The sequence below is a fragment of the Vigna angularis genome, chromosome 10 (genome assembly GCF_016808095.1).
Source record: "Vigna angularis cultivar LongXiaoDou No.4 chromosome 10, ASM1680809v1, whole genome shotgun sequence".
Taxonomy (NCBI): domain Eukaryota; kingdom Viridiplantae; phylum Streptophyta; class Magnoliopsida; order Fabales; family Fabaceae; genus Vigna; species Vigna angularis.
The window spans coordinates 9,571,380-9,595,304 of record NC_068979.1 but is presented as its reverse complement, the minus strand read 5'-3'; the positions used below and the strand labels follow the sequence as shown (position 1 = coordinate 9,595,304).

The 23,925-nt window shown below is 31.9% G+C and overlaps 2 protein-coding genes across 2 annotated transcripts; both read left to right on the top strand.

The window, feature by feature from the left end:
* Positions 1–7,284: 7,284 nt before the first annotated feature.
* Positions 7,285–16,463, top strand: LOC108335842 (kinesin-like protein KIN-14I). Its single transcript, XM_017572017.2, has 24 exons — positions 7,285–7,841; positions 8,229–8,467; positions 8,547–8,619; positions 8,786–8,917; positions 9,000–9,238; positions 9,319–9,646; positions 10,185–10,284; positions 10,369–10,550; positions 10,660–10,775; positions 10,918–11,020; positions 11,279–11,431; positions 11,536–11,682; positions 11,775–11,975; positions 12,942–13,106; positions 13,191–13,295; positions 13,405–13,545; positions 13,647–13,841; positions 13,951–14,077; positions 14,187–14,389; positions 14,516–14,698; positions 14,907–15,002; positions 15,179–15,376; positions 15,504–15,775; positions 15,955–16,463. Exons 2-24 carry the CDS (start codon positions 8,310–8,312, stop codon positions 16,145–16,147), a joined length of 3,810 nt encoding a protein of 1,269 aa, XP_017427506.1. The 5' UTR covers positions 7,285–7,841; positions 8,229–8,309; the 3' UTR covers positions 16,148–16,463.
* A 1,373-nt stretch (positions 16,464–17,836) lies between these two features.
* On the top strand, positions 17,837–19,191 carry LOC108335742 (2-oxoglutarate-dependent dioxygenase DAO). Its single transcript, XM_017571869.2, has 3 exons — positions 17,837–18,253; positions 18,400–18,715; positions 18,808–19,191. Exons 1-3 carry the CDS (start codon positions 17,913–17,915, stop codon positions 19,051–19,053), a joined length of 903 nt encoding a protein of 300 aa, XP_017427358.2. The 5' UTR covers positions 17,837–17,912; the 3' UTR covers positions 19,054–19,191.
* The last annotated feature ends 4,734 nt before the right edge of the window (positions 19,192–23,925 follow it).

Genomic DNA, 23,925 nt, shown 5'->3' with positions numbered 1-23,925 from the left:
ATGAACTTACCAGCCTAGAATCCGAAACTGATCGGTTCAAACGGACGCCCTCGACGCCGGAAGAGTAGAAATGGTGCCTTAGTGGTGATCGGAGAAGAGAAAATGAGTGTTTCTTAGAGAGAAGATGAAGAAATCTGGAGAGAAGGAGGAGAAAATGGAAACTCAGAAGGTTGAAGAAGATGGTTGCATGCAGAGAGTGGCGTAAATTTTTGAAACTAAGTTTTACTTCTACCATCCAAAATCGAACGTCCAATCTCCTGCAGCTACCTGTTTTCCACTTTCTGAAATTCTAAACTCTCTTCTCGACACTTGGCTTCCACTCAAATGGGTTTTGGGTGCGTTTTAATGGGATCTAACAATTAATACATTAAAAACATTACATAAAAACTTTTAATCATGATTAAGCGCAGATGTGGATTCCTATATACCCACTCGTGCGATACTTCATTGTGCGATATATATAAGATCCATCTGTATAGATATCATCATCTACATCCAGAAAAGTCGTATGCTTTGTAAGAAGCTTGGACAGTTTAAGAAGATGTTTTGATTGATAAAAAGAATAATCTACTTCAATCGTTATGCCCTTAGGCACGACCATACATAACATAGAAATCACACTCATAAATGGTGGACAATTAACTAGAGTTGGTGCTTAACGAAACTAATCGCAAAAGAGGGGAAATCAGCCACATTAAAATTACCTTATGGGGAGGTCCGTTTGATATCTAAGATTTAAATTTAAAAAAGTAATTATTTATTTATTTTAAAAATTGATAAATTTTTAAAATAACTTTTAGAAATGCCTATGATTATTTAAGTTGATTAAGAAAAACATTATATCAGAAAGAGTTTTTTATATGGCAGTATAAACTGTTTGTATTGTTAATAAATATATATATTATTTTTTAAACAATATTATTTTAAAAAATAAAAGTATAATATATTTTTATAAATTTAATTTTGTTAAATGATATTAGAAATAATAAAGGGATAAAATTAAAAATGCAAAAAATACTATATAAAATAACTAATACTTTAATATCAATTATTCTTTAATAATTTATTAAATGTTCAAGTAATTAAAAATTATAAATGAAAAAAAATAAGAATGAAAAAAATTGTATAGAACAAAGGAGTTAATATTTTAAATAAAAATTATTCTTTTAATAATAAATATACTGAAAATACATTAGATTATTTTTAATGACGATTAAAATGTGTTTAAAGATAACAAAAATTTAAAATAATATTTAAAGTAATCAAACTTAAATAAAGAACTTCCAAAGCTTTTATCTATAAAATCAACACAACTACTTTTTCAAATCACTAAAAGAAGTTATATTCCTTATTTATGTATGTCAAGTAAGTCTCTCGTACTAAAAGAAGAAAAAAGAAGAAGATAAAATTAACAATATTCTTAAAGACAAAATTAATGTACTTTTTACTATTTATTTCAAAACATATTTAATCATAAAAAGATAGGCACCTGATAATTTTTTTTTAAAAGTTGTAAAAGATTTAAAGTTTTAGAGAAGTATTATTTAAAAGAAATAAGAAATAAGAAATAAATTGTTTAAAGTATATTTATAAAAAATTTAAACCTTTTTTTTTCATTCTTCATTTCACTTTAAACCTTTTTTTTCAATTTTACATGTCCTAGAGAGTAGATATGCGTATGGTACTAAGATACAAATATGACAAGTATGTATCAATTTTTACAAATTAATTTCACCTTTAGGATAATATACAAGTTAGTCAGGAGGAAGGCGAATTTTTAATAAAGAATAATATGTGTAATTGATATTGATTTCAAGAAATCACTTGTAACGGTCCAAAAAAGAAATTTAGTATCGGAACAGTTTGTCAATCACTACAAAAAAGAAGATATTATCGAAAGTCAGAAATCTTCGAAAACAGGACATTACCGAAGGTTAGAAGCCCTCGAAAACAACCAAAAATCGTCGGTAAAAGATAATTACAGACGGCTTGTCATTGTTTTTTAAAATGATAAAAGTCACAACAATGCTTATGAAAAAAGTTAAAAATGATTTCACTTTTTTTTTCTATTTTAAAAACGATGACAAAATTTGCAACATTTTCGTTGATTATTCGTATATTTTAACTAAGGCTTCAGATTTAAGTGTTAAGGTGAAAAAACTGTATATGGAACAAAAAAACCTCACCAAAAATAATATTGGTTTATCGCAAATGTGAAATTTATCTCTTTCTATAAAGTGTTTTTTTATGCATGAGTAAAAAATTCAATATCTAATAATAACATGTTTATAAATAACTCAAATTATTTATCTCCAATAAATACAGTTTGTTAATATGCGTTGTTGAAAACTTGCTATAAAAAAAAATACCTATTCAAGTCTTACCATCTAAAAGATAAAAGATGATTAATTTTTCTTTCCAATGAAACAGTGACATCTTGTACTTAGTTTAATGATAAAATAACACACATTTATATTCATTTAAAGATCACAATAATAAAATAATTATAAAAGATTTTTTTTACTTTTAAGAAAAAATAAAAAATAAAAGAAAATAATGTCAAATTAATATAAAAAAGTTATGTATTTTTACTTGTTTTACATAATAAATGCATAACCATAAATAAGTTAAATATTAAATAAAAATTAAAGTATAACAGAAAACAAATAATCAATATTATCTTGAATTTTAAAAATAACGAACAAATAAAAACCATTTATTCTAAACAAAACCAAAAATTGAAAAGTAATGGTGGAGTACACTATCAATAGTTTGTCCACAAAACATACCCCAGAAGCATCCAAATGTTCCAAAATCTTATCCCAAAGACATTGAATTCATGTGCAATGCTCTGAAAGCTCCATGAACAAACAGTACTTATAAATAACAAGTCTCGATAAGAAAAAAAAAACTTAAACAGAATCAGATATTTTTTCAAATATTTTATTTAGAAAAATAATATTAATTTTTTATGTTGTAATATTACAGTAGTATTAATTGTTTTATGGTGTAATATTACACTAAATATTCATCAATATCTATTTAGGAAATATTTATCTGTTAGCATAATTATAATTATAGGATATTGAGTATATTATTGTTTATATTTAAACAATATATCACCAATACAAATTATGAAATTCAATATTATTTTTTATTTTGGTATCAAAGCTTTAAAAAAAAATAATTTTTGATCTATAACTACAACTACTAGGACATTGTTGTCCGTCAGAAAAATGACCTACCTTCTACAATCTTTGTTAAGTTTAACAAAGACAATTATCTACTATGAAAATTTTCAGTATTGTCGGTGATTAAAGGATGTAAATTTTATGACTATATACTAGGGACAATAGAATGTCAAAACCAATTCATTGTTGCAAAGAACATGATAACAATAGAATGTCTACATGTCTCTTAAAGAAATTTGACATAGAAAACCTGGACATCCCAATAATAAAATTCTGAAAAAGGTCTTGAAAGAATGCAATGTGAAAACATCATCTAGTGACTCATTCACATTTTGTGAAGCTTGTCTATTTGGAAAATTGCATATGTTATCTTTCAAAAGCTCTTCTTCACATGCTAATGAAATTTTAGATTTAATTCATATTTATGTTTGGATCCTACTCCAATTTTGTCTTCATTTGAGTTCAAATATTATGTTTATTGTATTGATGATTTTAGTAGGTTCACATGATTTTTTCCCCTTAAAGTAGAAATAAGAAACTTGTGTCTTCACCCTCTTCAAAGTTATGGTTGAAAATCAGTTTAACAGAAAAATTAAAGTCATTTAATGTGATGAAGGTGGTGAATTTAAACATGTCCAAAGGATTACCTCAGAATTAGGAACTATTTTTAGAATATCTTGTCTCTACACTTCTCAACAAAATGACAAGCCTAAGAGAAAACACATACATGTTGTTGAACTTGGCATAACCTTGTTAGCACAAACCAAAATACCCCTACACTACTGGTGGAAAGTCGTCTAAAGTGTTGTTTATCTAATCAATAGACTACCATCATCACTAAATCCAAACAAAAGTCTGTACTCTCTGATTTACAAGAAAGAACCTAACTATAGGAACTTGAAACCTTTTGGTTGTGCTTGTTATACAATAAAAAAAAACTTCAGTTTCATACAACTAGGTGTGTGTTTCTTAGTTATAGTAACTCACACAAAGGATACAAATGCATTAACTTTCATGGGAAAATTTTCATCTCATTAAATGAGAATCACTTCCCCTTTCATGAAGGTTTCATTGATAGAAGAAATTCTTTAAAAGAATTAACTGAACTTATATGTTAATTTTGCTTCCAAATTACTCTGAAGGTACCACTATCAATAATACTTTTAAACCAGAAAACAATACTAAAAGTCATCAAGAAGAAGTCATAAGTGATAGTTCTACCAATAATAATACAAATGAAGGAGATCTTGGTGAATCTTTTATTGACACATCGAGAGAAATTAAAGAAGAAGGTTCAACATCAACAAAGTCAGTAGAGAACAACAGTCAAGCTGAAACTGGAAGCAATTAACCTAACACCAACACCCATTGGATGGTGACCAGAAGCAAAGCTGGAATTTACAAGTCTAAGCAACCATACATTGGATTAACAGATGTTCGTGAAGATTAAAAAGAACTAGAAAATGTCAATGAAGCTTTAATCAAGACATAATGGAAAGAAGCCATGGATGCAAAATTCAAGGCTCTAATGTCTAATCAAACTTGGACATTAATACCATTCAAGGGTCAAGAAAACATCATAGACTCAAAATGGGTCTTCAAAACTAAGTATAAAGCATATGGTTCTATTGAAAGAAAAAAAAGCAAGACTTGTTGCAAGAGGTTTTCAGCAAATAACAAGCATAAACTTTGATGAAACTTTCAGTCCCGTGGTCAAGTCTAGCTCTGTTAGAATCATATTAGCCATTGCAGTACATTTCAATTGGGATGTTAGGCAACTTGACATAAATAATGCCTTCCTAAATGGAAATTTGAAGAAAACAATTTTTATGCATCAACCTGAAGGCTACATAGTCTCGACCAAACCAAATTATATATGTAAATTGTCCAAGGCCATATATGGTTTAAGGCAGGCACCAAGGGCTTGGTTTGATAAACTAAGAGACACACTTTTGAATTGGAGTTTTCAAAACACCAAAAATGATTATTCTTTATTCATTCTTAGAGGTACAAATCATACCACGTTCCTTCTCATTTATGTTGATGATATTATTGTAACAGGAAGCAATTACCAATATTAAGAAACATTCATCAAACAAGTGAATGTTGCTTTCTCACTTAAAGACTTAGGACATGTACACCACTTTTTTGGCATTGAAGTACAAATGAATGACAATGGAATGTACATAAGGCAAATGAAGTACATAAAAGATATTCTGAAGATGTTCAACATTGAGACAATTTCTACCTATCCAACACCCATGGTGGCTGGTAAACAATTTACTATAAAAGGGGAACCAATATGACCAATGCTACTTTGTACTGACAAGTCATAGGTGCATTGCAATGTTTGACCAACACAAAGCCATACATTGCTTTTACAATCAATAAACCTAGTCACTACGTGACCACACCTACCATGGATCATTGACAAGGAATAAAAAGAATACTAAGATATCTTCAAGGCATAATGAGCCTATGTTTGCATATAAAACCTTCAAATGATCTTGATATAATGGGGTATTCTGATGCATATTGGGCAATTAGTACTGATGACAAAAAAATCTATGCTAGGACAATGTATTTCTTGGGGAAGCTCTTGTTTCCTGGTCTTAAAGAAAGCAAAAGGTAGTGTCACGATCAACCACAAAACCAGAATACAGAGTCCTGATTGATCTTGCTGCTAAAATAGCTTGGATAAGATCTTTGTTGACAGAACTAAAACTACAAATGCTCAGGAAACCAATCCTGTGGTGTGATAACCTAAGTGCCAAGTCAATTGTTTCTAATCCAATCATGCACGCACAGTCTAAACACATTAAGATAGATGTGCACCACATACGTGATCATGTCCTACAAAATGAAGTAATTGTGGCCCATGTTCCTATTACTGATCAAATTGAAGACTATTTGACTAAACCTCTCAATCATACAAGATTCAACTTGCTAAAATAAACTTGACATAATCATGTTACCACCAGTTTAATTTAAGAGGAGAGTTAAACAAAATCAAATATTCTATTAAATATCATATCATTTATGACTATTAATTTTGGAGATTTATAATATTAATTTTCTTTTACTTTATAATATTATAATAATTATTGTAATTATTCATCAACATCTACTTAAGAAAGTATTTATTTCTATATTACCATGATGATTAGAGGATCTTATTATAGATTACTGCTTCTATTTAACAATATATAATTAGTGCAAAGGATGCCATTCAATAGCATTCTCTATTAAAAAAAAATTAGAGTTGATACGGAGAGAAAAAAAAGAGAAAAGAAGCTCTCAAGCAGCAACTTTTTGATTGATTATAAGATTACTTTTAGATTTTATTTTCTTAATATCAAACTTTAAACTTCAACAGAGTTTACAATTTTATTTCTAGTTATATATATGTTGACAAATATGAATTATTAAAAAACGAAATAATCATATAAAAGAATCCCTTGTAGCTTTTTACAGATTGTATAAGATTCTTTGAATTTTTAGGACCGTTCTTACTTACTGAGATTAGTGGGGCATTAAGAAAGACAGAGATTTGGTATCCAGCGACTAAATAAAACTAAAAAAACTGTTTCCAATGAACGGTCTCTATACTTTTATCCTCAAATCAGTTTTTTAGCTTCGGACACCGAATGAAGCAAGTGAATTATTTGGTGAAATAACTGATTTTAATTTTCTATTTTGTATGATAAATTTCACCCAAAGTTTATTGCTTTAAAATATACAAGTTGATGGTTTGAATAACTTTATTAAATCAAATATAAGATTGGACCCACAGACGTTTGTGCTGGAAAGTGGAAAGGGGAGTGTGAGAGAAAGAGAAAGCACAAATTTTTGGGTGGCCTCTTCCCGCCGGAGACAGACAGGGACAAAATTTGCACAAAGACTGTGGGTCCCACTTTACCTTGTTCAAATTGCCTATTCATTGTTTCCACATTTTATATTCTCATACGGCAAACAAATTTAAATAAATATTCTTCAAAACATAAAACTAAAATATGCAATGTATAGCTTCACAGGGTAAACAAAAGGCTATTTTTCAGAACATTGATTATTAGCTTGACCAATTTAATGGAAGTTATTGTGTGTTAGCATTAACAACTGCAATGAATATTGAAATTATTACATCTCTGCAATTATATGGCAGGGGGAGTTTTTTGTTTTTATTCTGTCCATGTGTTTTTGCAATGGCATACTTTTTCAAAGGAAATATTTTATAGCTGGGAAAATTTTATAATGAATTTCATTTAAATAAACATTTGGCATTTGTTTATGGAAGCAGAAGAGTTATGGTAAATGTTAAATGATACGAATGTGGCCATGTGGGTTGTGTGTATCTCTCATTCGTGTTTGTCGTCTAATCGTTTGTGTTTTGTTTATGGGAAGGTTGTTTTATGAGTGAAGAAGAAGAAAGTAGAAAGGTGTTCGAGTTCCCAAAAAGCCTTGGTGTTTAATAATGCTCCCGTGACTTTCTCTCACTTCCATTTGTCCATCGGTACAAGCTTCCCTCTCGAATCAAGAACACCCCTTTCTCTCATTTGTAACCAAAATCCACTCTCATTGACTTCACCCCAGATCTCTGTGTCTCTCTCTCTTACCCAACACATCTCATTTAGTTTCGTTGCTGTTGCAAAGGTTAGATTTTCCCGTGTCTTTTGTTTTCAATTCTTTTCCTTTATTATTTGAGTTGGTGAATATATATAGTGAGGTCCTTGGAAGTGCGCAAGCTTCTGACTTTTTCCCATCTTGCACCTGCTGGTTCAATCTTGAAGCATTTCGGTTTCTGGGTTTGACATGTTTTTGCTGTTTGTTGTTTGCTCTCCGTTTTTGAAAAAAAAATCAGGACTGTTCATTCGTTTTGATGGTTTGGTCCGTTTGTGTTTGCTGATTAGTGTGGTTTTAGGCTGCAATTCAGAGGCTTTTTATTGTTGGTTGTGTTGCTATTCCGTGGGAGGTTTTTGGCTCATTAGTTGTCACACATTATCATCTTTTATCTGATTTTATCTCACACTTATGCTTCAGTTTTTATCGCGCAGCAGAGGACATAAAGGGGAACATACTTTGTTGTTTTGACTAGTTTAGCTTTACTTGTCGGCAAGCAAAATGACCATTGACGTGCCACCATCCAGTGCCCACAGTGTTAGAACAAACAGATTTTCCTTTGGTTCTAGCAATGGCAGTGAGGCGACTCCATTACACAACTATGCATCTGTTAGCAATGTTGATGGCTATGATAGTGATGGCTCTAATTTCGCACCACCGTGAGTATCATCTTTTCTTTTGGGTATATATTGGAGATTGCGCAAATAAGTAACTTGGTATTCTATTTGCATGTTGCAGTACACCAACAACCCTATCAACTGCTATTCCAGCAGAACTCGCTGGAGCTGTACCCTTGATTGATAAATTCCAGGTTGGACTATATATAGGTTTCTTGAATAATTTTGCTTCTCTAGTAATTTGTGTCTCAATGAGTTTCGTCTAAGTTTCTGCATTAAGGATAGTTTTTACTTTATTGATTCAATTAACTGCATGGTCATTTCTCATCACCAAGTTTTCCATAATGTTGTTTGTTATAGGTGGAAGGATTCTTAAAACTGATGCATAAACAAATTCAGTCTGCTGGAAAACGTGGATTTTTTTCAAAAAGATCCGTTGGCCCCCAAGTTCGAGAGAAATTTACATTTGAGGACATGCTTTGTTTCCAAAAGGTAATCAAATACCAGCATTTCTATAGTGTATGGCTAATTTTAGTTTTTGGAACATGAGAAGATAACTTGCTAATTCCTGCAGGATCCAATACCTACATCCTTGCTTAAGCTGAACAGTGACTTGGTCAGCCGAGCAACAAAGTTATTTGTAATAATTTTGAAATATATGGGAGTTGATTCATCTGACCGTCTAACTCCATTAAACTTAGATGAACGAGTCGAGCTTGTTGGTAAATTATACAAGCAATGTTTGAAGCGTTCAGAACTCCGAGACGAACTTTTTCTCCAGATATCAAAACAAACGAGAAACAACCCTGAGAGGTATGTAAATTTATTTGTATTGTGTGTTGTGCTTCATGTGTTATGCAAGTAACTAATACCTTTTTGGTCTGAAAAAACAGGGAATGCTTGATTAAAGCATGGGAGCTAATGTATTTATGTGCTTTGTCCATGCCTCCCGGTAAAGACATTGGAGCATATCTGTCAGAGTATGTTCATAACGTGGCACATGGTGTGCTTGCTGATCCTGAGATTCGAGCCCTTGCTTTAAATACGTTAAATGCTTTGAAGCACTCTGTCAAGGCTGGTCCTAGACATATAATACCTGGACCTATCGAGATTGAAGCCATGTTGACTGGGAAAAAGCTTACAACTATAGTGTTCTTCCTGGATGAAACATTTGAAGAAATTACATATGACTTGTCAACAACAGTTGCTGATGCCGTTGAGGTTCTTTGAAACCTTTGAATGCTTATGTGATATATCTACTGTAGGATTTAGGCATGCGGCATACATTTCTAACTGATGCAAATGAACATAACATATATGGAAGAATGAGGAAATTGAAATAGGACTGTAAAGTTCTTAAAAGAAAATTTTGTTTACACAGTATGAATTTAACTATGATTATGACTTTAACACCCTACTGCTTTGCTGTCTTAGACATAGCTCTAGTTTGGATAAACTTCTCCATAAACATTTATAGGATTTACGGGGAAGAAATAGAGAGTTAAATGAATCAAACTTCTCCCAAGTTCAGTCCAACTTATATACTTCAGTTTTGGAGAAGTTAAATGGGAGAGTTTTTAAAAAAGGTAAAGTTTTTAAGTTTCTTTTAAACCTATGACTAAAATTTTTTCACCACCTTATTTTCTTCCTTCGCAATGGTTGTTAAGAAGTTTATCCAAACTTAGTAATAGTCTCTTTTCATCTGTGTTTACTCTATCAAGTTTAATATCCTTGATCCATTAACTTTCATTTGTTTCAGGAACTTGCTGGGATCATTAAATTGTCAACATACTCGAGCTTTAGCTTGTTTGAATGTCGTAAAGTTGTTACCGGTTCCAAGTCGCCTGATTCTGGGAATGGCATGTTTTCTTCTACTACGTGCTTGTTAATATCATTATTCTTACCGAGATCAGTAGTCTAACAGCTTTTTTGTTGTTACTCAGAAGAGTACATTGGATTAGACGATAATAAATATATCGGGGATCTGCTGGCAGAATTTAAGGCAGTTAAAGAACGAAGTAAAGGAGAAATTCTGCACTGTAAGCTAATATTCAAGAAAAAGTTATTTCGTGACTCAGATGAAGCTGTCACAGATCCAATGTTTTTGCAGTTGTCCTATGTACAAGTATGGCTTTTTTGTCTCAGTTGTATGAATGAATTAGATTATATCTAGTTATTATTGAATACAATTACCTTAAAGATATTGATTGTTCTGCGTGGATGTGTTGTTACAGTTGCAGCATGATTATATTTTGGGTAATTATCCTATTGGAAAGGATGACGCTTCCCAGCTTTCTGCACTGCAAATCTTGGCTGAGATAGGATTTGTTAGAAGACCAGAATCATGCACGTTAGTGATTTTCAATGTTCATTTTGTCATAAGCTTTATTTCGGAAGTGTTTAGCTTCTCATGCTTAATAATGTTACGGTCAGGGACCTCTTTTTTCTCTCTCATGATTTTATCAGATCTCTGAGATTTTTGTATTGATCAGTGACTGGAATTCATTCCTGGAGCGATTTCTTCCTAGACAAATTGCAATGACTCGAGCAAAACGGGAATGGGAGTTGGACATTCTTTCTTGCTATCATTCACTGGTATGGGTCTGAGATACTTTCCAAGGGCCAAACTCTTCTGTTTATTTTTCTTTAACCTTTGATCAGTGTTGAGTATGATCAATTTATTGCTTTTGTAGCTTGTTATTCATTTTATTTCAAAACCATTCTCTGAGCATCTAACAAAGTCATTTTCCACTTATCATGGAAATCAACATTTGCTTGAAGGAAAACTTTACATTTGATGAAATAGTATGGATATTCTCTTTTGTCTGATTTAAGATGTTGCTCCCTTTACAGGCGCATGTAACTAAAGATGATGCAAGACAACAATTTCTCCATATATTGAGAACAATTCCTTATGGGTTTTCTGTTTTCTTCAATGTTCGCAAAATTGATGATCCTATTGGACTCTTGCCTGGAAGAATTATTTTGGGAATCAACAAAAGAGGGGTATGAGAAACAAATGATTAAATTATAATCTTATAAGGCTTAAAACTTCATGTTAAAACAAGTTTTAGTTTAATTGAATGTTTTTTCATATGAATTATTATTAGGTCCATTTTTTCCGTCCTGTTCCGAAGGAGTATATGCACTCTGCTGAGTTGAGAGACATAATGCAATTTGGAAGCAGCAATACTGCAGTATTTTTTAAAATGCGAGTTGCAGGTGTTCTTCACATATTTCAGTTTGAGACAAAGCAGGTATTGGCATGTTCTTAACTTCTTAGTTTTGTGGTGGACTTGGTTCATTCTTTTCCTCACTAAATCAATGTCATTATATCATTCTTTTGAAGGGAGAAGAAATTTGTGTAGCCCTTCAGACACACATAAATGATGTTATGCTGCGCCGCTATTCCAAAGCTCGATCTACCGTGGGTGGTTCTTTGAATGAGGACACTTCTACGAATTTTAAGCCTTCTAATATGGAGTTATATGAAAAACGTGTTCAAGATTTATCAAAACTTGTTGAAGAGTCTCAAACAAATGCTGATCAAGTAAGTCTAAGCTTCTAAGACATGTTATTGGCTTAATTCAGATAAACTTTTCTATTAGTTCTTAGAGAAGAATAATAAAATAAAATGAATTGAACTTCTCCTATATGTTAAAATCAAGTTATGCACTTCAACTTTTTGATAAGTTAAATGTGGCTTCCGAAAAAAAGTGAGATACAAGTTGGTTCTAACTTTGAGAGAAAAATTGATTTATTTTTTATTTTCTTGTTAGTAGTTGTTGATAACTTTATCCGAACTAACTCATAGTATGTTGCTTAGGACATAAAGTAGACTCCAAACTGAACCATTAAAACTAAAGGTCATTTCTTTTGAGTTATTTCATAGTAAAAGAAATCCATAGGGTTTATTTTCTTCTATTTGAAGGGTAAAGAATATCTCTCATCCTAATTTGGCTTTAGACTTTAGAGCTATGGCTTGTTTGGACGAGCTTCTCAATGACTCTTTAGGAGAGAAAAATAAGAAGGCAAAATGATATTAATTTCCCAATAAGCTAAAATTTGCTTATGCACAAATTAATAATAAAAATTTAGAGAAATTTTAGCTTACGGAGAAGCTAATTTTTCTGTTTTTCCTCTTATTTTTTTCTCCTAGAAGGACTTTATGAAAAATTCGTCCAAATAGGTCTGTAGTACAAGGCTCAAAATTGAGCTTTACTTTTTGTACATAAAGAGAGGGACCAGTTTCTTGCATGAAATTATGTATATACATGATATATTGGAGGCACCAATCTTTTGATTTAGGGTAACAGTGTTTGTTTCTGCTTAAACTTTGGCAAATCATAGTCTGTTTTACCCTAAAAGGGCTATCGGAAAGTTGTCAAAAAAAGTGAATGTTTCTTCAAAATAAGGTTAATCAAACAAACATTCATTGAGCCACCCATTTACTGTTGAGCTGTAAAATGCATGTTTCAACTATTTGTTGTAATATTTTTAAATCCTGTTGAAATAGTTGCTAGAAAAATTGCATCAGAAGCAAAAACAAGAAGAGGAAATGCTGGAAGAATTAGATGGCTTAAAAAAGTCTTTAAAAGCTGATAAGCAGAATCTTGCAGAAGTTACTGATGACCGTGACAAACTTAGGTCTTTATGCCATGAAAAAGATAAGGAACTTCAGGTAAAGGTCTTACATTTTCACGGAAGCAGTTTTATTTTAATCTAATCATTACTGACCTGTCTTAGTGATTATGCAATCTACTAGGCTAAAATTCAAGAGAAAAGAAACATGGAAGCACAGATGGCCAAGCTGAGTAATCTGGTTACTGAAAATGCCACCAAAAAGGACCCGCTTCAAGAAGATAACCAAGTAAGATGCTTGATGAAACTGGCTGGTTATTCATTTGTTCTTTCCTTCCCGGACAGTATAGACATTGTCACTTCAATGTATAATTTTTGGACTTTGATTGGTACCTAAGGTGTCGCAAAAACTTGAAGATGACCTAAAACTATGTAAAGGCGAGCTGCTTGAAGCTGAAGAGACTATCAAATGCTTGAGAAGTGAAAAGTTGATTCTGGAACAGAAGCTATCTGAGTTTGAGAAGAACAGTGAAGAAGAGGTAACATAGAATATTGGATTTCTCTATTTTTCTAATTAAAATCCTTGTTTTTTAATCTAAGATGATGTTCAATCAATGCCTTGGTGGTGTCTGTAATGCAGATTAGTTCTCTACAATGTAAACTTGAGAAAGAACGCAAGAATTTGAACTCTCAGGTGTATGACCTTGAACGAAAACTGGAGATGTTTAGGCAAGAAATGACTGTGGCCAAGTCTTCACTTTCGGTCAAGGACTCTGAATTGGCTGCTTTGAAGAACAATTTAGATGAACTAGAAGAATTGAGAGAAATGAAAGAGGTTTTGGTGCTCTTATTTTATTTTCATTTTTGTTAGAATACTACTGGCATTCACTTTAGGTGTATAAATTTAATTTTTTAATTTATAAATTCCTTTTTGCTACATTTAGGACATTGATAGAAAGAATGAACAGACAGCTGCCATTCTGAAGATGCAAGCGGCTCAACTAGCTGAAATGGAATTGCTTTATAAGGAAGAGCAGGTTCTAAGAAAGAGATATTTTAATACCATAGAAGGTGGTGTACAGAAAGTATCTATACAGCAATTATTATGCCAATGTGAATGTTTAGATTTACATATGTAACTGACATAATAACTACATTTGGATTTGATCCTTTATTTCAGATATGAAAGGCAAAATAAGAGTTTATTGTCGGTTAAGACCTCTTAGTGAAAAAGAGATTGCAAATAAAGAAAGAGATTCTCTTGCTACTGTTGATGAGTTTACTGTTGAGCACCCATGGAAAGATGACAAATCGAAACAGCACATATACGACCGTGTATTCGATGGTTATGCCACTCAAGAAGATGTATTTGAGGATACTAGGGCAAGTATTACTATAACAAATTAAAGACCATAGATGCTCTTTGTTTTAGATAATAGATACATTGAAATAGATTTAACAATTTGATAATTCCTTACTTATGTTTTACTTTGGACATTTTCAATGCAGTACCTAGTACAATCTGCTGTAGATGGCTATAATGTTTGCATATTTGCTTATGGTCAAACTGGCTCTGGAAAGACCTTTACCATCTATGGAGCTGAAAACAATCCTGGACTCACCCCTCGTGCCACTGCAGAACTTTTTAGAATTTTAAGGAGAGATAGTAACAAGTATTCTTTTTCCTTGAAGGTAACAATGGTGAAATGTCAACTAATGAATATTTCTGTGTTTTGTAAATGTGGTGTCACTAAATCCACTGAATGTTAATATATTTTTTCCTTTTGTCTTTCAATGTGTTTAATGTTGAGCAACGTAACCACAACACAACAGATCATGGGTTTTGCAAAAGTCTGTTTGTTGTCTGATGTTGACATGTTTTGTTGTATCTTTAATGCAGGCATACATGTTGGAGTTATATCAAGATACACTTGTAGATCTCCTGTTACCCAAGAATTCAAAGCGTTTAAAACTGGATATTAAGAAGGATTCAAAGGTGATTTTTCCTATGTTGTGAATGCAAATTTCAATTTCTAGATATTTTACTCTTCAATGCAAATAATTCAGATTTGATATCTTTTAAGGGCTTCGGAAGGTGTAGGATTACACAGTGTATTATATTCATGGATTTCATTCCCTAATTGTAATTGTTTTATTTTACTCTGATCTTAGGGAATGGTAGCAGTTGAAAACGTAACAATTGTGTCCATTTCTAATGTGGAGGAATTAAACAGCATAATACAGAGGGGATCCGAGCAGCGACATACATCAGGAACACGAATGAATGACGAAAGCTCAAGATCTCATCTCATACTATCAATTGTCATTGAAAGTACCAACCTTCAAAGCCAATCAACGGCAAGGGGAAAGGTATCATTATTCATTACCTTCAATAGAAGTATAAATACATCAATTATGGAACAGTTTGAAACATTAGTATTTGATGAACTTGAGTCATTTATAGTTGTTAATTTTGTTATTTGGATTTATCATACAGTTAAGTTTTGTGGATCTTGCTGGCTCAGAAAGAATAAAAAAGTCAGGCTCAGCAGGTAATCAACTTAAAGAAGCTCAAAGTATCAACAAATCATTATCAGCACTAGGAGATGTTATCAGTGCTTTGTCTTCTGGTGGTCAACACATACCTTACAGAAATCACAAGTTAACGATGTTGATGAGTGACTCACTTGGGGGCAATGCCAAAACTCTCATGTTTGTGAATGTATCTCCAACAGAATCAAGCTTGGATGAGACACATAACTCTCTCATGTATGTATATAATCTTTTTAATCTGTTTTCTTTAGTTAAACTTCAAAAGAAAAAAGGTTTCCATTAAAAAACTTCAGTAGTTTTGGGCCAATAACATGCAGAAGATTAAAAAAGAACATGATTAAGCCAAGTTTTACATGGCTAATATTTTCTTGTGTTTATATTGTATGCTATTTTAGGTATGCATCACGAGTGAGATCAATTGTGAATGATCCAAGCAAAAACATTTCTTCAAAAGAAATAGCTCGACTGAAGAAACTGGTTGCATATTGGAAGGAGCAAGCAGGTAGGAGAGGAGAGGATGAAGAGTTGGAAGAAATTCAAGAAGAAAGACCAACTAAAGAGAAGAGTGATGGGAGGCATTCTATGTAGTAATTCTAGGCAAATAGGAACTCACAAATAGCTTCTAGACAGGGTTGGCCATTTTCTGCAATTCAGATTTCAGACAACATTGCACAGGCTTCATAGGTTGTAATTTATCTCAGATGCAACATGTATAGTTAAATCATGTATATATATATTTTAAATATTTTAACTTGTTCACATATAAATATATACATTCTGCAACAGGTTAAATCTTCTCAAGAAGATCCAGTTTTCAATGTCTGTAGTCAAATTTAGCAGCAAAGGAGGATGTCAGTATTGAGGTTGAATGGTTTATGATTGAATTCTCTGATGGGATTAAACATTTTAAAATTATAGATCCTTAGCTGATGAAAAGATTTCAAAATGTGACATTAATTAATTGGTTATCTCTTATTAATACATGTCTACCATTACTAGTTGTGTTTCGGTAGTACGAACAAAATTGATTTTTTAAAATTTATATTTATGATTATGTATTTATTCATGCTTATATTTTTTGTTAATTTATGTATTTATGTTTTGTTATTTATTTATTTATTTTGTATTTAATCAAATAGTTAGACTATTTTGTATTTATGTTTTATGTTGCAATAGTCGAACATTTTTATTTAAAAATGTATATAATAGCAAGTGGGCTTATTGGTTAAATTAACGGTTTGACTTCTTAGTCGGCACCGAAAATTGGAAATTCTTTCCACGCTGACACGGTGCCCTTTTTAATTTCCCAGATGACACACTGTATTTTAATTACATAAATAGCATTGTTTTTAAAATAAGTTAGAATTCAGTTTTCGAACTGTTTTTTTTTTATAAATTAAAAAAAATAAAGAAAAATAAGGTAAAATAGAAATATTTATCATAGTAATATCTTTTTCTAGTGTTATATTTTTTGAAAATAAATTTAAAATATATCTTTATTTCCATAAAATAAATTACTTAATAATTTTTGGTGCAAAAAGTTAAAAAAAGAAAAAAGAAAACAATATGATTATAGTAAAAATTTGATGAATTTATTTTTGAAGTTATGACTGATTTAAATTAAAGTTAATGATTAGGAAAAAAATTACTTAGTTATAAGTTAAGATTATTTTATGATAGTTGTTTAATGAAGATGTGAGAAGAACACCAGAGAATAAATAATACAAAAAGTAGGAATAATAAATTTAGTAAAGTTACTTGAAGTTTAAGAAAGCATAGCAATTAGAAAAAGCGTTTTCCTTTTTAATTCCTTTCTGCATATGCAAACGATCCATCGACACAACATCGTGGGTTGAATCTACTTCCTCGTCTTAATGACATCGAATTTTGTTATTTTCTAATAAAATTACACATTAATTCCAACATTAACACGAACCACTAGCCAGTAATATTTTTAGTATATATTTAAAAACGGTTTTGTTCAATTATATTTAGTAAGAAACCCAGAATTATTTAGTAGCATGTATCTAATTGGGATTAAAAGTAGCGAAAAAAAAGGAAAGCTGCTACTCCCATGTTTCCCCAACTTCTGCAATTTCCTTAAAAGCAGTGAATAAAGACAGTGACCTCACCTAACACAAATAAAAAAAAAAAAGAACAGTTACATATTAAACAAAGTACTAACATTAATTAACTTAATAAATGAAATATAACAAAAAAGAAAAATACTTTTCGCCACAATAAATCTATTTTAAATATGTATATATATAAATAGGCCTCCTGTTAGAGGAAAAGTGTGTGTGGGGTATATCTGTTGTTTGTTCATCGTTGTGATCTGGACAGGGATAGAAGAATGGAAGAGAGCAATATTCCAGTGATTGATATGGAGAAAATTGACTGTGAGGAAGGAGAGTGCAAGAAATTAAGAGAGGCATGTGAAAGATGGGGTTGTTTCAGGATCATCAACCACTCTATTTCAGAAACTCTCATGGCTGAGATGAAGAAGGTGAATGAGGCTTTGCTTGATCTTCCTCTCGAGATCAAAAAACGCAACACAGAAGTCATTGCAGGCAGTGGTTACATGGCTCCAAGTGCAGTCAACCCTTTCTATGAGGCCCTCAGTCTCTATGATTTGGGTTCTTCACAAGCTATGCACAATTTCTGCTCTCAACTTCACGCTTCTCCCCAACACAGGTTACTTTTCTTTCATTTCTTCCTTTCTTTTCTTTATTATTCACTGCTTTAGATTGAGATAGGTTTAATGTTGAAAGTAAGCACATTCTGTTATCTTTGGTAGGGAGAATTTCCCATCTGGAAACGTGAACTATTGATTTTGACAGGAAAATCGTGGAGAGATATGGGGAGGCAATTCATGGTTTGGCAGTGAAGATAGGAGAAAAGATGGCTGAATCACTGGGCATCGTGGTTGATGATTTCAAGGATTGGCCATGCCAGTTCAGAATTAACAAATATAACTTCACCCCAGAAGCAGTAGGGTCCACTGGAGTTCAAATACACACAGATTCAGGCTTCTTAACCATTCTTCAAGATGATGAAAAAGTTGGTGGTCTTGAAGTGTTGGACTCTTCTGCTTCGTTCGTGCCAGTCCCTCCTTTCCCTGGGACCCTCTTAGTCAATCTTGGAGACATTGCTCGTGTAAGTTAATAACACCAACCAAACAGAAAATAGACTCTGCTCTGACCCTTATTACGCATGAAGTTGAGCATGCAATTGTTATGCATATGCAGGTGTGGAGCAATGGAAGGTTTTGCAATTTGATACACCGTGTCCAATGCAAGGAAGCCACCAAACGTTTTTCTATTGCTACGTTTATGTTGGCACCAAGGAATAGGAATGTTGAGGCTCCAGAGGAATTGGTGAACCATGATCATCCTCGTTTATATCGACCTTTTATTTACGAAGATTATAGGAAGCTGAGAGTTAGCAACAAGATGCACACTGGTGAAGCCCTGGAGTTGTTGCGTTTGTCCTAGTCATAAGAAGGCAACGAGGTTTAGGAAAGTTGATGCTACACTTTTCGGAAATTTATGTATCTGTTTGTCAACTGGGCCAAATGCTCATAGTTAAACAAAGTTACTCACTCCTAATAACTCCATAGAACTTTCATACAAGTCTTCGTTACTATTTGTTTCAAATCGTGTTCGTTATTTTAAGCTGCAACTTAATGTGATATCAGAGTTTTAACAGTTTTACTCTGATTGATGATGTAATATAAGTAGATAGAAAAAATATATTTTGACACGTTTTTTTAATAATATTTTAATATAATACACGTGTGATTTTTTTGTTATTATTTGTTTGTTATTGTGTTAATATATTTTAAATTTAATAAAAATATAATATATAACTATATTAACATATTGTAAAAAAATCTATAATAATATATCATTATTTAAATAGTTATTCGGTGTGAATAGAAAAGGAAAGTAGAGAAAGAGAAATAAAACTTTGATTACAAGGTTGGGTAGGAAAGTAGCATAAAAAATGAAAGATGCTTTTATTTTTGACAAACGAGGTTATTTATGTTGACGTTTGCTTAATTTAAAGAAGAAAGTGATGTGGCAATTGGAAGACAGAAGGGATTCCTTTTGAATTTTGTGTGATGAGTGAAAAAGATGAATGATATTTTTATACACAATTTTTTTTATACTATTTTGATATTATTTTTTACTTTTTATCTTTTTTAAATGTAAAACTTTTTTAATGTTTATTTTATTTTTATAATAAGGGTTAAATGAATGTGACGTCTGAACCTATTATTAGTCATTGAAAAAGGGAACAATTTTCATTTCACATGCTAATAACAGATGTTGTTTTGTGGGTTGGATTTGGTTTCATCTCATATTGATAAAATTATTATTTTTTATTGTGGGTTCAATTTCATAGTTAACACACAGTAACAAGTTAAATATATTTGTAAAGGAAAAATGTTTAAACTCTTCTCATTGTTATTATTAGGTTTAATACCTACTTTGATCCCTCTTTTTGTAGAGTCTGTTCAAAGTTATCTTCTTTTTTTTCAAAAGTTCACTAACATCTTACTTTTCGCAAAAACAGTTTAAGTAGATCCTTTTTGCTTAGTGCGTTAAAGAACTAACGGCAAAATTGCTCTGCTGGCCAAAATTAAATGACATGTCCAATTAGTCCAATTAGTTGGCAAGTTGAGCTAATAAGAGACTGTCACGTGGCAATCCCCTTTCCACTCAAACCCTAATTTCCTTTTCTCCTCTGCACTACTACACCGCGCCCTATCTCCCCGCCCTTCCGCACTCAACAAACAAACAGTTTAGAAATACAGTGCAGGGAGGGGCGAAAAATCCCTCCTGCGGCTCCCCGCCCTGCTGCTGCCCAAAAGCAGATTGAAGACTGCTTCAACTGCAAGAGACATTGATTTGGATTTTGAGTGATCACATTGGGGTGAAGCAGGACCTTGATGATAGCTTTGGATCTCTTGAACAATCAATTTTGTCTAAATTCCATGGAATCTCACTTGATGTTGCAGGACCTCAGTTACAATCTCCAACTGGAATCCAAATGCGTTCAAATATGAACCAACAGCTGGGGGGCTATTCCTCGGGCCTTTCCACCTCAAACATGGTTGGATCAAGATCTTTCAAGGTTGATCCATCTGTTGAAGGAGCCTCGGTGGCTTTGAATCCAAGAGCTGCTGCTTTTGCTAAGCGTAGCCATAGCTTTCGAGCGAAGCATGGTGGACCATCATTCTGAGGTTCCTTCTCCAAAACTTGATTGGACCATAAATGGAGATGAGTTGAATAAGCAATGAATCCATTGGCTTTCATGATGAATAAGCAATTCAATTTAACACGTCAACCAAAACTGTACAACTCATCAGTTTTTTGCCAGTTGGACAGCTGTGCCGTTAGTCTTTTTAACGCCGTAACCAAAAAGGACTAACGTGCATCGTTTTTGCGAGAAGTAGGATGTTAATGAACTTTTGAAAAAAAGGAGAACAACTTTGAACAGACCCTACAAAAAGAGGGACCAAAATAGGTATTAAACCTTATTATTATTATTAGAGAATTTTAAGTAGGTTTTCATATATGTAACAGTCTCAATTGAGTCTAAATATTTAAAAAATTGAGTCAATTAAGCTTTGTTAGTTAAGTTTCCACATACGATGTTAACTAATGTTGAACTGTAATTTTGAATAGAGGGTATGTCATTGTGCATTAAGTTTTGCGGATGATGTGTTTTAGTAACATCAACGTGGATTTCTGCCTGCCCAAAGTCACTGGTTTTGTGCCCCAAATCCCCTTTTGATACTCTCTCGATTTCCAATCAATAATCGAATTAGGGTTTTCAAAAAGTTTTCCCCTTTTTTCTTTGTATGTGCCTCTTTGATTCCTCTTAGGAGCAATCACCTTAGCGTGTATGTCCCCTTAAACCATTCAATTCCAATTTCAATTTTTTCTTCAAAGATAACAATGTTTTTTTATGTCTCGTGAATTTTGGGTTTTAATTGGGTTTTGTTGTTTTGATATCAACAGGTAGATTGTTCACGGGGGGCAAATCCATACCAAATTCTAACTGCTTGCATTTGGGGTGTCTTTTCAAATTACATTCTTTTTGGAATTTGATATCAATTGTATTTTCTGAATTGAGCTGATAGAATATAAGCTCATGCAGTTGTAGTTGTAGCCTCTAAGGATTTTGATTTGGGGCTTGTGGCTTGAAGAAAGTGCACTTTTAGATATCGGATATTTTCGCACATGGCTCCAAATCTGAGGCTAAGATTATGTTTTCCCGTGTTTTTTTTTCTTGCTGGGTTTTCTCTTGAATTCAAATGGCGAATTGAATCATCAAGTTTCACTTAAGGTCATAGCTGCTCCTCGTAAAGATGTAGGAACTAATGTAATTGATGGCACTGGTGTAGAGAATGCCTTTAATTTTGAGAATGGCAATAGTGCGGTGGGTAGTAGGAAAGGTGAATGTAATAAGGATTCAGTTTCAACTCTTGTTTAATATTTTTCTTCTCCTTGAGATTTGGTTTCGCAGAGGAAGATGAAGGCGCGATTTAGGGTTTGCAATTTTGAGATTCTTTCTTACAAGAGGTTATAGTGATTATTATGGAGGAGACGTCAGGTTCGTTGATGGTGGTGCGTTGATTGTGCTGTTGGTGGTTCGCGTTTTTGTGTCGTGATTTGGGTTTGTACGATTTGACTGAAGTTGAAGGCAATTTGGCTTCTTTTAAAGGTTTTCACGGTGCTGGTTCGCAAAGAGAGGTTGATCATGGCTAGTGATGGTTGACGAGATTAATGGAAGATGAGATATTCTCTGGGTGACAAGGAATGAAGCTTCTAGAGTTTCTTTGGAAACATTTTCAGTATATGAATGGTGCTTCCATAATCTTTTTATTTATTTTCTTTTTTTTTACTTTACTCAATTGCATGTCATAATTTAATTATTTTCACGTAATAAAATTTTCACCTCTGCATATTTATTTTCATCACATTTTAACGTCGTATGTAAAAACTTAACTGACAAGGCTTAATTGACTCAACTTTTCAAATATTTGGACCCAATTGAGACAATCACAAATACGATAACCCACTTGAGATTTTTTAACAAATACGAGAACGATCCGAGGATTTAAACCAAAGAAAAAAATATATTACTGGAGTGGATCCGTCTAAAATATATATTCGATTTTTTTTTTTGAAAAATTAATAAATCATATACAAATATACATTTTTAAAATTTCACAACCCAGTATATTTGCTGACTCCCTAGTGAAAGTACCTTACAAGTTAAAATTAACACTATTTTGAGCACATGGCTTCCACGATTTTAAATTAATTTTGCTACAACATTTTTTGCCAAATTGCTCCAAATGGGCACATCACATTCATCATTGTTACGAGCTAGATTGAGCCCAAAATAATTGTATTAAGATCCCTCAAATACCAACATTTCAATTCATATGGTGTTTATTCTGCACCTCTGACCCTTTCATCTTGCATTTCCAAACTTTAACAAAATTCCTATTTTGCCCCTAATTAAAAGCTATTTTAATTTTTGTAGGAAAAAAATCTAATCAAATATTCTTATTTCAAATTATTAAATAAAACTAATTAATTATAGTATAATAGAATATTTAATATTCAAAATAACCACTTTTTTAAATAATTAAAAACAATGGCAAACCACACACTTAATTTTATACAACTAAATAGTATTAAAAATTTATTTTACTGAAATATTATAAAAATGCTTTATTTTGTTGTCAATTTTAATTAAATTATGTCTTATGTTGCAGACACCAATTATTAGAAAATTATATATAATTAGTAATATCAAAATAACCCCAAAAGAGATAATAACATATTAATTTGATTTAATATTTGCACTGCTTTTACAGTTCTTAAAAGGAATCACTGTTTTGTTTCTTCGACTTCTAAAATATCACTCAATCTGCTTTTAATTATTTAAAATTAAAAATAATTCAAAAATTTATTATCTAAATTTTTTTGATCAAAAATAGTATTAATATTTTATGCGTAAATTAAACTTATGTTTTATTTTGTTTTTTTTCTCTCTCATAATCTTTTCTCAAAATCACCATAAGATATATTATAAAAAGAAAATTAATTTCTTAAAAATTTATAAAAAAATGAAAATTTTAAATAGACCTAAAGTACTAAAGAATGACAAATGTTATAGTGTTTCAATTCTTTAACTAACACATTAAATAATTTATTTTTAACTTTCAATTAGAACACATAACATAAATGTATGTTTATGTTTATGTTTATATTTATGTTTATGACATTTAAAATGTAAACATTTTGAGTGAGTAGTAAGACGAGATTGAATTCTATGGGCGA